This window comes from Oenanthe melanoleuca, chromosome 1A, assembly GCF_029582105.1.
Source record: "Oenanthe melanoleuca isolate GR-GAL-2019-014 chromosome 1A, OMel1.0, whole genome shotgun sequence".
Taxonomy (NCBI): domain Eukaryota; kingdom Metazoa; phylum Chordata; class Aves; order Passeriformes; family Muscicapidae; genus Oenanthe; species Oenanthe melanoleuca.
In genome coordinates, this window is record NC_079334.1 from 69,321,729 (window position 1) to 69,338,500 (window position 16,772).

Below are 16,772 nucleotides of genomic sequence, written 5' to 3' on the forward strand. Positions count from 1 at the left end.
CAGGGGCAGCCACAGCTTCTTTTCCAGCCTCAGTGGTTCTGGGGTTTCCACACTCCATCCCTGTGGCTCTGCTCTCTGCACGGAGCAGGGCTGGAAGTTTGGGATCTCCAGCAGGTGTGGGACCTGCCCAGCCCCACCTGTGCCCTCCCCAAAGCGCTCCAGGCACGAGGAGCCACATCCAGGGGGTCCTGCTGGGACACTGGGACATGGGAGGTGTCCCTGCCATGAACTGCAGGGGTGGCACTGGGGGGCTCTGGGGTCCCTTCCCACCCAAACCATCCCGGGACTCCCTGAGCTGCTGGGAATGTGCAAATCCCGACGGGACTTTGGGCAGCCCCAGGGAATGGGGTGAGGTGGGAGTTTAGGGAACAGCCCCCGGGAATGGGGTGAGGTGGGAGTTTAGGGAACAGCCCCCAGGGAATGGGGTGAGGTGGGAGTTTAGGGAATAGCCCCCAGGGAATCGTCGTAGAAAGCCTTGAGCCCCCCGGGGCTCTGCAGGGACGGGCTCCGGGCCCGCACCTCCCGGCGGAAGTTCTCCCTCATCCAGCCGTAGACCAGACAGTGCAGGAAGCCCTGCAGGGACACGCTCAGGGCCTGGGGGACACAGGGACAGCGCCTCAGGGCTCCGGCACAGCCCGGGCAGGGTGGCACGGGACACGGGCGTGGCCAGTGAAAGCACATCCAGCCCCCGGGAAGAGCCAAGGGCTGAGATCCCAAAAACCACCGGGAAGAGCCAAGGGCTGAAATCCGAACCCAAAAACCCCGAGAAGAGCCAGGCTGGGGTGCCCGGGGTGTCCCCGCGGGCTGTCACAGCTCCCACGTGGGATGGGGACAAGCCCAGCCTGGGAGCCCCGGAAAGGGACTTTACTCACTGTGGACACGTGGAGCACAAAGAGCGAGGCAGGGCTGATGCTGGTGAAGGACAGGATGGTGAGGAGGAAGGCTGGGGAGGACACAGAAGGACATTCCTTGGTGGGACAGCCCCAGCGTGGCCCTCATAGGGCTGGGGGAGCTGGGGACACCCCCAGTGTGACCCTGCAGGGCTGGGGGACTTTGGGACACCCCCAGTGTGACCGTGCAGAGCTCAGAGACTTTGGGACACCCTCAATGTGACTCTGCAGTGCTCAGAGCTTTGGGGACACCCCCTATGTGACTCTGCAGGGCTGGGGGACTTTGGGACACCCCCTATGTGACCCTACAGGGCTGGGGGACTTTGGGACTCCCCCAGTGTGACTCTGCAGGGCTGGGGGAGCTGGGAACAGCCCCCGGCCTTGCCTGGCGTCCAGCAGAGCAGGAAAACCAGCTGGAAGTGCAGCGAGGCTCTGCTGACGCTGCGGCCGCTCCCGCCCCCGAAGCCTCGGTCCGTGTCCGTGTCCAGCCCGAGCAGCGGCAGCGCCGCGTTCCCCCGGCAGCGGCGCCGCACCCGCCGGTACAGGAGCTGCGGGGAGCGGGTCAGCGGGGCCGGGACCCCCGAACCTCACCCGCCGGTACAGGAGCTGCGGGTCAGCGGGGCCGGGACCCCCGAACCTCACCCGCGGTACAGGAGCTGCGGGTCAGCGGGGCCGGGACCCCCGAACCTCACCCGCGGTACAGGAGCTGCGGGAATCGGGACCCCCCGAACCTCACCCGCCGGTACAGGAGCTGCGGGAATCGGGACCCCCCGAACCTCACCCGCCGGTACAGGAGCTGCGGGTCAGCGGGGCCGGGACCCCCCGAACCTCACCCGCGGTACAGGAGCTGCGGGGAGCGGGTCAGCGGGGCCGGGACCCCCGAACCTCACCCGCGGTACAGGAGCTGCGGGTCAGCGGGGCCGGGACCCCCCGAACCTCACCCGCGGTACAGGAGCTGCGGGGAGCGGGTCAGCGGGGCCGGGACCCCCGAACCTCACCCGCCGGTACAGGAGCTGCGGGTCAGCGGGGCCGGGACCCCCGAACCTCACCCGCGGTACAGGAGCTGCGGGTCAGCGGGGCCGGGACCCCCGAACCTCACCCGCGGTACAGGAGCTGCGGGTCAGCGGGGCCGGGACCCCCGAACCTCACCCGCGGTACAGGAGCTGCGGGGAGCGGGTCAGCGGGGCCGGGACCCCCGAACCTCACCCGCCGGTACAGGAGCTGCGGGGAGCGGGTCAGCGAGGCCGGGACCCCCCGAACCTCACCCGCGGTACAGGAACTGCGGGTCAGCGGGGCCGGGACCCCCGAACCTCACCCGCCGGTACAGGAGCTGCGGGTCAGCGGGGCCGGGACCCCCGAACCTCACCCGCCGGTACAGGAGCTGCGGGAATCGGGACCCCCCGTTCCTCCCGCACAGCCCGAACCTCACCGAGCAGCCGCCGAGCACCAGCAGCACGTACAGCAGGAAGATGATTTTCTCCCCCACGTTCGTTCCCCCGCCGGACTGCGAGGCAATGAGTGAGCGGGGCCGGGCCAGAGACCCCCGTGCCCCGGAGCCCCCGGCCCCGCAGCGCCCACCTGGGAGCAGATGTCGCGGTTCGGGCGGATCAGGAGGAGGCAGCTGCAAGGACAGAGCGGCGCTGGGGGTGCCGAAGCCTCCCCTGGGGTCGGGGGGCTGCGGGGGTGCCCCGGGCAGGGCGGGCCGTACCTGGAGCAGTAAAGGCCGAAGGTGTCGTTGGAGCCGCGGCCGTGCCAGGGCACCACGGGCACGATGTCGGCGGCGGAGGAGCCGCGGGCGAGCAGCTGAGCCAGGAGCGTCAGCGCCGGCAGCAGCCTGGGGAGGGAGGGAGGGATGGAAGCGAGGAGGGAGGGATGAGGGAGGGAGGGATGTGCGAGTCCCGGACATCCCGGCACGGCCCGGTCGCTCCCAGCGCGCACCTACCAGGCCAGCACGTAGGGAATTCCCTGCCAGGCGCTCTCCAGGCAGCGGCTCCGCTCCTGCGGGAGAACCGCCCTGAGCCGGGGGTCTCGCCGGGACCAGGGGAACCCCAAATTCCCCAGGGAAAAGGGGCTGCCCTGGACCCCTCCACTGCTCCCTGACAGGGCCGAGTGTGGCCAGGACGATTCCCGGCTGTGCCCGGGCGAGGCGCGGACCTGCAGCGCTGCCGGGGGCTGGGCTCGCCCCCCGAGGACGGTGCGGTGCGACTCGTAGGCGTAAACCAGGACCATGAGGAACGAGACGGCGTAGGCGGTCTGGGAGAGAGGGGAGAGGAGAGGGACAGGGACAGGGACAGGGACAGGGACAGGGACAGGGGATCCTGCTGGGTCCAGGACCAGGCACCTCCCACCTTCCCTCTGCTCCGACACCTCCCATTCCCTTGCCCATCCCCTTCTCGAGCTCCACACCCCCCAGCCCCCGGCAGACCCGTCCCGGTGCCCACCCCGAGAAGGGGACCCCAGGACAGTGTCCCCAGGACACTCCAGCCGCAGTCGGGTCCCAGCTGTCCCCAGAGTGTCCCCTCACCGTGGTCAGCATCCGCCCGTAGGGACAGGCGGCGTAGGCGGGCACGGAGAGCGGGGCCGGCAGCAGCGCGATGGTTCCCGTGCCCAGCAGCGCGGTGGCAGCCAGGAAATCTGCCAGGGCCAGGAGGAACAGGGGGCGCAGCTGGGGACAGGCACCGCGTTAGCCCTGCTGGCAGCAGCCCCCGGGAGCTCCCACGGCCCTTCCCAGGCTCCCGGGGGCCGGGGCGAGTGCCGGGCTGGGCATCCTGCACCTCCTGCCCCCGCGCGGGGCTTTAAACGCGGTGTTGGCCCCGCTTTGACTCGGGCTTAGCTGGGGCCAGACTCAGTCCTGCGTCCCTGGGAGCCAGTGACACTCACCTGGATGTAGCAGCATAGGCATTGCCACCAGCTGGTGGCACTCACCTGGATGTGGCAGCATTGACAGCGCCACAAGCTGGTGGCACTCACCTGGAGTGTGGCAGCATTGACAGCGCCACAAGCTGGGTGGCACTCACCTGGATGTGGCAGCATTGACAGTGCCACAGCTGGTGGCACTCGCCCGGATGTGACAGCGGTGACACCGTCAGGAGCCAGCGGCACTCACCTGGATGTGGCAGCAGCGCCGCTGCCAGGAGGTGACAGCCAGGACGGATCCGCTGCCCAGGAGGCTGGAGGGGACGGGGCGGGTGATGAATGTCCCGGCAGAGCCGCTGCCACCCCCGGGTGCCAGCCCAGGCCGAGGGACAGGGACAGGGACAGGGACAGGACCCACCTGAGCAGCGCGGCCGGGAGGGTGAGGCCGGTCAGAGCCAGGACCTGCGGGAGGCACGGAGGGAGCGCGGGCCGGGCCGGAGCGGGGCCGCCCCGAGCCCCCCCGGGACCCCGGGCACGGCCGGACTATCCCTCGGCCATCCCTGCCCGGAGCCGCCCCAAGCCCCCCCGGGACCCCGGGCACGGCCGGACTCTCCCTCGGCCATCCCTGCCCGGAGCAGCGCCCGGGAGCCGCAGCACAGGCGGGCTGGGGGCAGTGCAGGGGCCGGGGCCGGGGCCAGGGCCGGCTCCTCAGCAGCCCCTCGGCGGTGGCTGCACGTTTCCCCGCTTATTTCTCCCGAGTTTTCCCGCTGGCATCGCCTCCTGAGTTTCCCTCTCGCGGGGCTGGGAAGCGCCGAGACGCCGCGCTGGGAGCGGCTCCCGACGGCGCCGCCGAGGAACCGGAGCGGGAACGAGCCGGGAACAGCAGCCAGGGAAGAGCCGCCCCTGCCCGGCTCTCACCCTTCGGGCTGGCGGCCGTGGCCACCTCGGCGCGGCCCCCAAAGCGCTGCCCCAGCCCCGCGTGGGGGGAGCGCCCCGCACGCCTTTACCTGGATATCCGAGAGAGCCGGGGGCCGCTCCTGAGCTGCGGCCATGGCCCGCGGTCCGAGCCCGGACCCTCCCGGGATGGAGGAACGGGAGCCGGAGCCGCCGCTGCCCGGGCTCGCTGCACGCCCGCTGTGGGACACGGCTCAGCCGGAGGAACCTGCCCGGCCGGGGCGGCAGCAGCTTCAGATCAGCAGGAGGAGCTTCCCAGAGCCGCAGCCGGCGCCGAGCCAGCCCCGGAGCGGGGAGCGATCAGCCCCGGGCACGGGAGAGCCCAAATGAGCGCCCGGATGTCCCCGGGCACAACGGGAATGAGGGAACAGCGCCGGGAGAGCAGCCGGGAGCAACTCGAGCTTCTGGAGAGTCCGGAGGAGCCCCGGAGCTGCTGCAGGGCTGGAGCCCCTCAGCCCCCAGGGATCCAGGCTGGGAGAGCTGGGGGTGCTCACAGGGCAGGAGAAGGATCCAGGCAGAGCCCAGAGCCCTGCCAGGGCCTGGAGGGGCTCCAGGAGAGCTGCAGAGGGACTGGGGACAAGGGATGGAGGGACAGGAGCCAGGGAATGGCTCCCAGTGCCACAGGGCAGGGCTGGCTGGGATCTTGGGCAGGAATTGCTGCTGGGCTGGAATTGGCAGAGCAGCTGTGGCTGCCCCTGGATCCCTGGCAGTGCCAAGGCCAGGCTGGACATTGGGGCTGGGAGCAGCTGGGACAGTGGGAGGTGTCCCTGCCATGAACTGCAGGGGTGGCACTGGGGGGCTCTGGGGTCCCTTCCATCCCAAACCATCCTGGGATTCTCAGTGCCAGACTCCTCTGCACCCACACCACAACTACAGGTGCAGAACCATTCCCCTTCTCACACTTCCAGGAACCTCAGGAAATCACAGGATTTGGCAATTTTGTGATAATTATAAACCCAAGAATGTTCCAATATCCAGCAAAAATCCCCAAGCAATGCCCACCCCGCCCACAGGAGCCACCAGTCCCCTCAAACAGGGAATTCACCTTTATTTCAGGGATATTGGCTGAAAGGAGGGAGGCAGGAATGTGGGGGAGGGTCTGAGGGAAGGAGGGAACAGGAGGGAGAGGGGCTGGAGGAGCAGAGGAAGGAATGGCACCGGGAACTGCAGGGGGGTGACAGTGACACTGGGCTGGGCACTCCTGGAGATGCTCCCCAGCAGCAGCTTCCTCATCCTGCTCTGCCAGGAACACAGAGGGCACTGGGATGGATCCCTGTCCTCCCAGCCAGACCCTGCCTGTCCCTGTCCAGCTGGATCCCACACAGATCCCACACAGATTCCCTGCTCTGGGCTGTGACCCCACCTTGTCCCCCTGCTCCCTGCTGGGTCCCACCCCCTGGGATCCATTCCAGGCCACTCCACCCTGCAGGAGCAGGGGGAGAACAGGGATCCATCCCCTCAGCCTGAGCAGCAAAGCCACAGCAGGAGGAGGCTCCACCTGCCCCTGGAGTTGTGGGAATGGCTCCAGGGAAAGAGTTGGAGCCATTCCTGAGGCACCCCTGGATTCAACATTTCCAAACTGGGAGCAGGGACTGGGCTGAGCCAGCACTTTCAAACATCCCTGGGACAAACTCTCCCACTCCCACCCAGTTCCCCCCCTCAGGGCAGCACCTGGATCCTGTTCCCAGTGGGAACATCCCTGCATGGAGCCCCAGAAGGGCTCAGCTCTGTCCCCCTCCCAGCAGGGTCAGCCTCTGCCTGGGGCACGTTTTCCCTGAGGATTTTTTTGGAGGAGAAATTGGCACCAAGGGCTGCACTGGCCAGAGTGGAATCCAGGGAATCTGGCTGCTGGCAGCACCAGGAGAGCCACGGAGGGAAGGAGGGAATTGCAGGTCCCTGTCCTTGTCCCTGGCAGTGCCAGGGGTGGCTGCAGCATCCCAGGGTCCCTGTCCTTGTCCCTGGCAGTGCCAGGGTGGCTGTGGCAGGAGGAATGTTTATCCCAGGCTCCCTGTCCCAGGATCCTTCCCAAAGCTCTCCGGGCAGTGCAGCACCAGGAGCTGCCCCCAAACCTGCTCTAGACTCAGCTCCAGCCCCCCTGGGGTGTTAATCCAGGCCTATCCTTGTCTCTGGGCTGGGGAAGCTGAGCTTTAGCAGCCAGGATTTAATTCCAAGCACAAGGCAGGGAAACAACCCCTGGAGAGGCTCTGCCTGTGCACAGGAGGCAGCTCTGGAGGGTCCAGGGGAGCAGAGCTGGGAAAGGCCAAATCCAGGGATGCAGCTCTGCCAACAGAACACCCCAGGGCACTTCAGGATGTCCTGGTTTCCTTCTTTCACCAATTCCCAAGAAATCAGGGAAGAACCTCAAGGTTCCTGAGCCCTGGCCAGGCTGTCACTGTCACCAGGAGCTGTCACCTGCTGTCCCTCCAGCAGGAGCAGCCCCTTCCTTCCCAAATCAGCACCACAGAGCAGTCAAACTTCCCTGGATCCCTCAAAAACCAGGAGCAGGAAACTCATTTCAGCCTTTCCTCTGCTTCCAGCTCCCAGCCAGGGCCAGGCAGCTCAGGAGAGGAATCATCCACAGGGAGATCCCTTCTCCTTCCTGGAATCCCTGATAACCCAGAGAGGATCCCTGGGATGGAAGGAGAGCCTGAGTCCCTGGGTGAGCCTGGAGTTGCATCCACTGGTTAAATTTGGCTCTGGGAAAAAACCTGAGGGGGAAATGCCCAAGACTTCCTGCAGTGAGCTCCATCTTCCTGAGCCTTGCAAGGCCTGGTGCTATTTTAGCTCCACCTAAAGTGCTTCCCTCCTTCCCTTTCATCTCCTGAGTCACCAGCCTGGCTGCAGCTTGAAGATCCAAGTGAACTCCACCCGATCCCACGCCTGACAGGCAGGGATTGTTTTTAAATCACCTTTAAAAAAAACCTCAGCATCCTCAATTCCACGATCTTCAGGTCAAGTCCCAACTGGGATCAAATTCCCACGGCAGAGGCTCTGGGGCTGGAGAAGTTGGCACAGAGCAGCCGCCGGAGCCGGCACGCTGCAGAGCTCCGGGAGCAGGAGCTCAGGGAGGAGCTGCTGTGGAACGGAACCAAGCCCAGCCCTCACCTCCTGCCGAGCCACCAGGAGCCGTGCGCCGAGCTCTGGGCGACGCTGAGCCGCTCCTCGGGGCTGAAGTGCAGCACGGCCAGGATGGCGCTCAGCGTCTGCTGGCGGCCGCGCGCGTCGGGCAGCGTCAGGAAGCGGAACACCACGTTCTTCAGGTACTCCAGGTTGGCTCCCTCCCTGCTCCTGTCCCGGCAGCTCTTCTGCAGCTCGGCCCGCAGCGCCGCCAGCTCCTCGCGGTGCTTGTCCTCCTGGGCCAGGGCGCGGCCCTGCTGCTGGTGCAGCTGCAGCTCCAGCCGGTGCCGCTGCTTGCGCAGCGCCGCGATCTCCACCTCCTTGCGCGCCAGCTGCTCGGCGTACAGGAAGAAGGTGGGCTCGGAGCCGGGGCAGGGCTGCAGCTCCTGCGGGAGGATCTGGGAGGAGTCCTCCTGCCCGGGGGCGTCGCTCTGCGGGCCGGGGGGCGGCGCGGGGGCGCGCAGCCGCTGCAGCTCGCGGTCCTTCTCGGCCAGCACGGCCAGCGCGCGGTCCCGCTGCTTGTGCATCTCCTCCTCCAGCCGCAGCGCCCGCTCGCGGAACTGCAGCTGGCAGCGCTCCAGCTCCTGCCGGTGCAGCTGCTGCAGCTGCTGCAGCTCCTGCTGCTTGGCCTCCAGCTCCCGCCGCTGCTGCTTCTCCATGTCGTCGGTGGCCAGCTGCAGCTGCACGTGCTTGTCCCGCAGCTCCGCCAGCTGCTCCCGCGCCTCCTCCAGCTCCCGGGCCAGCCCCACGTCCTTGCTGGCCTTGCTCTTCAGCACCTGCTGCGCCCTCGCCTTGTAGCGCTCGAACTCCTCCTTGAGCTGCCGCAGCTCCTGCTGGCAGTGCCCGCCCGGGGCCTTGTCCCCGTGCCCGTCCGCGGTGCCCGGGGGCGGCTCCGGCTCCCGCGGCTCCTCCGAGCCCTTCCCGGCCGCCTGCAGCAGCTTCCGCAGCTTCTCCATCTTCTCCTTGAGCGCGGCCACGTCCAGCGTGGCCTCGTCCACGGCGGCCTCGTCCAGGGGGCGGCTGGAGGCGGCCACGGCCAAGGTCTTGTTCTCCAGGTCCAGCTGCGCGACGCGGTCCTTGAGCCTCTGGATGGTGGCCTGGTCCCTCTGCTTGGCCTTCTCGTAGGTGCCCAGCAGCTCGGACACCTGGGCCACCTGCGCCTCCAGCTCGGCCACGCGCTGCTCCTCCCGCTGCGAGCGCTGCCGCAGCTGCTCCTCGGCCTGGGCTGTCTGTGCAGGGACACGGGGGGTTAGGGAGCACGGGGACACCTGGGGACACCTGGGGACACACCTGGGGTCACACCTGGGGTCACACAGCGTCCCTGCTCTGCTCCAAACCAACAACGTGCCCTCCCTATCCCGGGAATCCTGAGATACCGCCTTGTGCTGGCTTTTTGGGGATTTGTGTGTTTGCAATGGTTTGGGTGGGAACGGACCTCAAAGCCCTCCAGTGCCACGGAAGGGACACCCCCCACTGTCCCAGCTGTTCCCAACCCCAATGTCCAGCCTGGCCTTGGCCACTCCAGGGATGCAGGGACATTGTGCCATTTATTTCAAACCTCCTGGCCTGAACTCTCAGGGACTGGGAAGGGGAATTTGTCCTTTTCCAGCCCCACTCCCTGGACACACCCCACAGAGGGCTGTGCCATCAACCCAAGCCACGATGCTTCGGACTCTGAGAGACTGAGAGAGCCAACGTGTCTCCTGCAGCCCCAGTCCCTGGACACCAGCCCCACTCCCGAGCAGGAATCACCTTCTTCATCTCCTGCACCAGCTGCAGCTGGAAGTGGTTCTTGAGGCCGGCCATCTCCTCCTGCAGCTCCTGGACGCGCGGGTCGGCCTTGGCGCCGTCGTCGCGCACGGCCTGCAGCTCCCGGCGCAGCTGCTGCAGCTCCTGGCCCAGCTGCGGCCCGTGCCGCTCGCAGCCCTGGGCGCGCTCGGCCTGGCGGGCCTCGCGCTCGGCGCGCAGCAGCTCCTGCAGCTCGCGCAGCATCAGCCCGTGGTCGCCCTGCTCGCGCTCGCGCTCGCGCTGCTGCGCGGCCAGCCGGGCGCGGCTCTCGGCCAGCAGCTCCCGCAGCCGCCGCAGCTCGGCCTCCCGCCGCTCGGCCGCCTCCTCCAGCTCCTGCTTCATCTGCCGCCGCTCCGCCTGGTACGAGGCCTCCATGCGCGACTTCTCGCGCGTCACCGTGGCCAGCGCGCCCGTCAGCGTGGCCAGCTGCGCCCGCAGCTGCGGCAGGCGCCGCTCGGGCTCCTCGCCGCTCTCCTCCTCCTCCTCCGCCCCCTGCGCTCCGCCCTGCTCGTCCCCCCCGCCCGGGCCGGCCGTCCCCGCGCTGTCCCCGCCGGGCTCGCCCGCGGAGTCGCCGGCTGCGGGCGGGGGCGCGGCCGGGCGCCCCTCGTGGGGCACGGACAGCACCTTCAGGCTGGCTTCCAGCGCCTCCTTCTCCTTCAGCAGGCTCTTGTAGGCGCACACCACGTCCTTGAGGCGCGCCTGGAAGCGCAGCAGCTGCTGCTTCTGCGTCTCGATGGTCTCCAGCAGCTCCTTCCTGCTGGGGCCGCCCCCGAAGCTCATCCCGAACTTCTCCATGGCGGGGGAGCTGGGGCGGGGCAGGGCAAGGGGGAGAGGCAGCTTTGGGACGGGCAGCAGACAGCGCAGACAGCACCCCGACCCCAGCAGCACCATCCTGAACCCCCCAGGACCTGCATCCCGACCTGCCCAGGGCTCCTGTACTGACCCCCTGAGATTTCCATTCTGATCCCCCAAACTGCCATCCTGAACCCCCCAGGACACACATCCCGACCTGCCCAGGGCTCCCGTACTGACCCCCTGAGATCTCCATCTTGACCCCCCCAAAAATTTCATCCTGAACCCCCAGGACACACATCCCGACCTGCCCAGGGCTCCCATACTGACCGCCCCAAGATCCCCATCCTGAACCCCCAAAAACTCCACCCCGATCCCCCAAAACTCCCATCCTGACTCGGCCAGGACGTGACCCTGACCCCCCAGGACCCCGCTGCTGACCCCTCTCGGGACCCCCACGCTGACCCCCGTACACCGCTCTCACCCCTCAGACACCTCCCGCACCCCCCGGGCCCTCCGTTTTCAGCTCCTCAGGACCCCCCTGAGCCCCTGCTGACTGCCCAGACACCATCCTGACCCCCAGGGCCACCGCGACCGCCCCGGGCCCCCGGCCCCCCATGGTCACCCCCCCAGGGCCATCCTGACTCCCCCCCCGATCCCCCGACCCCGCGGTTCCCCCGGTCCCCGCTCACCTCGGCCGGTTCCGCCGCGCCGCCACTTCCGCCGGAAGCCGCCGGCTGGGGCGGGGCAAAGGGGCGGGTCACGGGGGCGGTGCCACGGGCCAAATAAGGCGACGTATGGGCGTGGCCACACGGCGGGGGCGGGGCCGTGCGGTCTCGCTGCCCGCGGATGGGCGTGGCTTATCCACACAGGGGGCGTGGTCTCAGCTCGCGACGCTGAGCGCGGCGTAGGCGTGGCACCAACGCGGGGGCGTGGTCCAATGGCTTATGGGCGTGGCCTGAGCGCTGAGGGACAGCTGTGTCGCCTATTGGGGGCGGTGGTCATCCTGTGGGCGTGTCCAAATGGAAGGGGCGTGGCCACCGTCCCGGCTTGGCACGACGGTGACCGGCGCGTGTCCCCCCGTGTGTCCCCGGGAGTGCCCCGTGTCCCCCCGTGTCCCCCGTGTCCCTCCGTGTCCCCCCATGTCCCTCTGTGTCCTTCCGTGTCCCCCCGTGTTCCTCTGTGTCCCTCCGTATCCCCCCCTGTGCCCCCCTGTCCCCCCGTGTCCCTCCGTATCCCCCCGGGAGTGCCCCATGTCCCCCCGTGTCCCCCCATGTCCTTCCATGTCCCTCCGTGTCCCTCCGTGTCCCCCCGTGTTCCTCTGTGTCCCTCCGTATCCCCCCCTGTGCCCCCCTGTCCCCCCGTGTCCCTCCGTGTCCCCCCGGGAGTGCCCCGTGTCCCCCCCGTGTCCCCTCGTGTTCCTCCGTGTCCCTCCGTGTCCCCCCCGTCCCCCCGTGTCCCTCCGTGTCCCCTCGGGAGTGCCCCGTGTCCCCTCGTGTCCCTCCGTGTTCCTCCGTGTCCCCCGTGTCCCCCCGTGTCCCCCCATGTGCCCCCGTGTCCTCCCGTGTCCCCTCGTGTCCCTCCATATCCTCCCCGTGCTCCCCCACATCTCTCGTGTCCCCCCGTGTCCCCCGTGTCCCCCCAGGGGTGTCACCGCCCGCCAGCAGCGGGGCCGGGGCCGGGAGGTGACACGGAGCGGTGCCACCGCGCGGGGACAGCGGAGCGGGACGAGCAGTGTCGCAACCCCTCCCGCGCTGTCCCCACGGAGTCGCTGTCCCCACGGAGGGGGTGTCCCCTCGGGGAAGGGCCTGGGGGCGCATCCCGGTGTTCCAAACCCTGCGGAAAACCGTGGGGAGCAGCTGCGGAGCCCCCGGGTCTGTCCCAGCCACCCCGGCAGTGCCACCTCAGCCGGGCACTGTCCCCGCTGTCCCCTGCGGGAGGGACCCGGGGGTGCTCCTGGTGTGGCTGGAATGCCCTGGATAAATAAAATCCGGGATAAATAAAATTCCAACGGCTCCGGTTCGGTGCTGGTGAGCCCAGCACTGCTCTGCCCTTGGCCAGGGGCTGTGGCCAAGGAAATTCCAGCCCCACAGAGATCCCGGGACAAAACTTTGTCACCTGTTTGTACATTCTGAGCCAACAAAAAAATGAATGTTCATTGGTTCTGAATCACACAAAAAATCTCTTCCATTAATCATCATTCTGTCTTCTACTGGCGATTGAATTCTCCCTCGTTAGGGACACCTCCCACTGTCCCAGCTGCTCCCAGCCCCAATGTCCAGCCTGGCCTTGGCCACTGCCAGGGATCCAGGGGCAGCCACAGCTGCTCTGCCAATTCCAGCCCAGCAGCAATTCCTGCCCAAGATCCCAGCCAGCCCTGCCCTGTGGCACTGGGAGCCATTCCCTGGCTCCTGTCCCTCCATCCCTTGTCCCCAGTCCCTCTGCAGCTCCCCTGGAGCCCCTCCAGGCCCTGGCAGGGCTCTGGGCTCTGCCTGGATCCTTCTCCTGCCCTGTGAGCACCCCCAGCTCTGCCAGCCTGGATCCCTGGGGGCTGAGGGGCTCCAGCCCTGCAGCAGCTCCAGGTGTGTCCCCAGGGCAGCTCTGCAGGTGGGGTCTCACCTGGGCACAGGGTCCCCCCTCCCCTGTGGGATCAGCCCAGCACTGGGGGCTCTGGGCTGGCTCAGGTCCAGCTCTCACCCCCAGCACCCCCAAATCCCTCTGCCAGGGCTGCTCCAGCCCAGCCCGGTGCCAGGAGGGTCTGCCCGGTGCCACCCGTGTTGGTGGGCGCTGCCCCCAGAGCATTCCACGCCTCTGTGACACCGAGCTGCCCCTCCCCGCCCTGCCCCCACGTGGAACCGGCCCTCTGTGACATCACCCCAGCCTGGTGGCACTGCTGGCACTGCCAGGCCTGCGGGCACCGGAGGTGACACCCGGGTTCTGCCACTGCCACCTGCGCTGGCACCGATGGCTGTGCTGGGGCTGCTCGTGCTGCTGGCCCTGGCCTGGCCCGGGGGGGCCACCTGGGACAGCTGCAGGTCAGGGGGGCTTGGGGACACTGGGGGACACTCGGGGACACTGGGGACACTGGGGTGGCTGTCCCTGCTGTCCCCGAGCAGGGCAGTGATGGCTCTGTGCTTCCAGGGGCACCTGCGGGCTCCGGCCCATGGCATCTGACCACAGCTCTGCTGCTGGCACGTCCCACTCTGCCAGTGCCCAGACAGGGGCCTGGCCTGGCATCGTCAGCATCCAGGCCACCTACGAGAATGGCACGTGGCACATGTGCTCAGGTGTCCTCTTCAGCTCCCAGTGGGTGCTCACGGTGGCACACTGCTTCGCCAGGGCCGGGTAAGAGCCAGCAGGGACAGAGATGTCCCCAGAGCAGGTCACAGCACCACGTGCCACTTGGATCCTGGCTCTTTCCTCTCTGCTTCCCTGTCCACCTTGGGAAGCAGAAGGCTGGGAAGTGCTGGGCTGCTGCAGCCTGTGGCTCTGCTCCCTGTCACCCCTCTCTCCATCTGCTCCCCAGGGCCACTGCCACGTGGGAGGTGGTGATGGGGGCCACAGATCTGACTCAGCCGGGCCCTGAGGCTGAGGTGAGACACATCCAGAGGCTCCTGGTGCACCAGCACTACGTGCCTTCCACGGCCAGGAACGACATTGCCCTGCTGGAGCTGGACCAGCCCGTGGAGTGCAGTGACTACGTCCAGCTGGGCTGTGTGCCCGACGCCTCGCTCAGGGTCTCGGAGCTGAAATCCTGCTACATCGCCGGCTGGAACTTTGCCAGAGGTGAATTCTGACCTGGGTGTGTGCCCCGAGGGGGCTGGGCACCCTGGGGACACAGGCTGGGCACTCTGGGGACATGGGCTGGGCACCCTGGGGACACGGGCTGGGCTCATTGGGGACACGGATTGGGCACTCTGGGGACACAGATTGGGCACTCTGGGGACACGGGCTGGGCTCATTGGCGACACGGGCTGGGCACTCTGGGGACACGGATTTGGCACCCTGGGGACACAGACTGGGCACCCTGGGGACATGGGCTGAACACCCTGGGGACACAGGCTGGGCACCCTGGGGACACGGGCTGGGCACTCTGGGGACACGGGCTGAACACCCTGGGGACTCGGGCTGGGGACATTGGCTGGGCACCCTGGGGACACGGGCTGGGCACCCTGGGGACACGGGCTGGGCACAGGCAGAGTCCGGCTCTCCCACTCCGTGGGGAAGGGGCAGAGCCAGGACCGGGAAGGGGAAGGGGAGGGGGTGGGTGAGGAGCAGCCGGGGGCTCATTCCCGTGGTTCTGGGATCAGGCTTAGGGCTGCAGGAGGCCAAGGTCCATCTCATGGACACGGAGCTCTGCAACAGCAGCCGCTGGTACGCGGGGGCCGTTCACACTGACAACCTGTGCGCTGGGTACCCGCACGGAGGCATCGACACCTGCCAGGTAGGAGTGTGTGACGAGTCCCTCAGCAGGTCCCTCAACTATGTCCCCTTGTGTGGGGCTGGGAGAGAGGAGCCAGATCTGGGGCTGGGAGAATGAACCAGATGTGGGGCTGGGAGAGAGGAGCCAGATCTGGGGCTGGGAGAATGAACCAGATCTGGGGCTGGGAGAGAGGAGCCAGATCTGGGGCTGGGAGAGAGGAGCCAGATCTGGGGCTGGCAGCAGCCCCCCACAGCCCCTGAACCCTCTCTCCTGGCACAGGGGGACAGCGGGAGTCCCCTCGTCTGCAAGGACAACGAAGCTGACTACTTCTGGCTCGTGGGCACGTACAGCTGGGGGAGAGGCTGTGAGAGAGCCAGGCACCCCGGGATCTACACCTCCACCCAACATTTCTACAACTGGGTCCTGATCCAGACGGGCCTGAACCCAGCTGACATACCCGGTCGAGTCCCAGAGCCGAAATGTGCCGTGTCCCCTGAGCCAGAAGTCACCCTGACTTCTGCCGAGACCCCGACCCCAGAGCCGACCCCAGAGCCGACCCCAGAGCCGACCCCAGAGCCGACTCCAGAGACGACTCCAGAGACGACCACAGTGCCAGAGCCGACGACAGTGGCAGTGCCAGAGCCGACGACGGTGCCGATACCGGAGCCGACGCACATTCCAGAGCCCGAGCAACAACCAGAGCCGGTGACCATGCCGGGGCCAGAGCTGGTGCCAGAGCTGGTGCCAGAGCTGGGGCCGGAGCTGGTGCCAGAGCTGGGACCAGAGCTGGTGCCAGAGCCGGCATCGGAGCCAGAAATGCCCGCTGTGCCCGTGGAGGCGCCGGTGCCAGCACCGGAACCGGAACGCGAACCGGAACCCGAGCCCGAGCGGGACAGGCGCCTGCTCATCTCGGTGCCGTACCGCAGCCTGGTGAAATTCTGTAACCTGCTCAAGGATTTCTTGCAGTTTCTGCGGGACCAGGTGGGCTGACCCGGAGCACGAGCAGAGCCGGTTCTGGCTGCGCTCCCGGCCCGTTCCCGGCTGGAATCGCCGCGCGGGGCCCGAGGCAGCCGCAGCCCGGGGCTGCTCCGTCCCTGCCGCCCCCCGCGCCCACCCCTCGCTGCAGTCCCGTTTGTTGTTGAAATAACGCTGCTCGTGCTGCCCAGAACAGCGGTGTCATTCCCGGGAGGGCGAGGGGCCGGGCCGGCACCGGCACCGGGACCGGCACCGAGACCGGGACCGAGACCGGGAAGGAGAGCGAGCGGGGCGGGTCCGGCACGGGGACCGGGAGCGGGAACGAGCGGGGCTGGTTCGGCAGCGGCACCGGCACCGAGACCGGGAGGGAGAGCGGGGCTGGCCCGGTTCGGGAGAGCGAACGGGGCTGGTTCGGCGCGGGCACCGGTTCGGGAGGAGAAAGGGCGGAGTCGGGGCGGAGTCGGGGCGGATTGGGAAAAGCGCTTTAATTTCAAGCGGGACGGGAACGGCCCGAGCTGCGGGTCCCGGAGCCCCGAGGGACGCGGAGGGGCCGGAGGTGCCCCCGGGGTGTCCCCTGTGTCCCGGGACCCCCATCCCGCTGTCCCCTGTGTCCCCTGTGTCCCGGGACCCCCATCCCGCTGTCCCCTGTGTCCCCGGGACCCCCATCCCGCTGTCCCTGTGTCCCCTGTGTCCCTAGGACCCCCATCCCGCTGTCCCCTGTGTCTCCTGTGTCCCCGGGACCCCCATCCCGCTGTCCCCGTGTCCCCTGTGTCCCCGGGACCCCCATCCCGCTGTCGCCTGTGTCCCGGGACCCCCATCCCGCTGTCCCTGTGTCCCGGGACCCCCATCCCGCTGCCCCCTGTGTCCCGGGACCCCCATCCCGCTGTCCCTGTGTCCCCGGGACCCCCATCCCGCTGTCCCCGTGTCCCCTGTGTCCCCGGGACCCCCATCCCGCTGTCCCCTGTGTCCCCTGTGTC

General features: G+C 68.2%; 3 protein-coding genes across 3 annotated transcripts; 1 reads left to right on the forward strand and 2 right to left on the reverse strand.

The window, feature by feature from the left end:
- Positions 1-1,101: 1,101 nt before the first annotated feature.
- On the reverse strand, positions 1,102-3,792 carry LOC130248369 (uncharacterized). The gene is made up of 8 exons (XM_056482075.1): positions 3,771-3,792; positions 3,415-3,524; positions 3,045-3,143; positions 2,833-2,888; positions 2,599-2,724; positions 2,469-2,511; positions 2,320-2,394; positions 1,102-1,438 (listed from the first exon to the last, which is right to left on the reverse strand). The coding sequence occupies exons 1-8, from the start codon at positions 3,790-3,792 to the stop codon at positions 1,196-1,198; spliced, it is 774 nt and encodes a 257-aa protein (XP_056338050.1). The 3' UTR covers positions 1,102-1,195.
- A 1,939-nt stretch (positions 3,793-5,731) lies between these two features.
- On the reverse strand, positions 5,732-11,135 carry GCC1 (GRIP and coiled-coil domain containing 1). Its single transcript, XM_056482667.1, has 3 exons — positions 11,090-11,135; positions 9,570-10,410; positions 5,732-9,046 (listed from the first exon to the last, which is right to left on the reverse strand). The coding sequence occupies exons 2-3, from the start codon at positions 10,398-10,400 to the stop codon at positions 7,802-7,804; spliced, it is 2,076 nt and encodes a 691-aa protein (XP_056338642.1). The 5' UTR covers positions 10,401-10,410; positions 11,090-11,135; the 3' UTR covers positions 5,732-7,801.
- A 2,110-nt stretch (positions 11,136-13,245) lies between these two features.
- On the forward strand, positions 13,246-15,986 carry LOC130248713 (acrosin-like). Its single transcript, XM_056482672.1, has 5 exons — positions 13,246-13,432; positions 13,539-13,742; positions 13,924-14,183; positions 14,708-14,841; positions 15,100-15,986. The coding sequence occupies exons 1-5, from the start codon at positions 13,362-13,364 to the stop codon at positions 15,808-15,810; spliced, it is 1,380 nt and encodes a 459-aa protein (XP_056338647.1). The 5' UTR covers positions 13,246-13,361; the 3' UTR covers positions 15,811-15,986.
- The last annotated feature ends 786 nt before the right edge of the window (positions 15,987-16,772 follow it).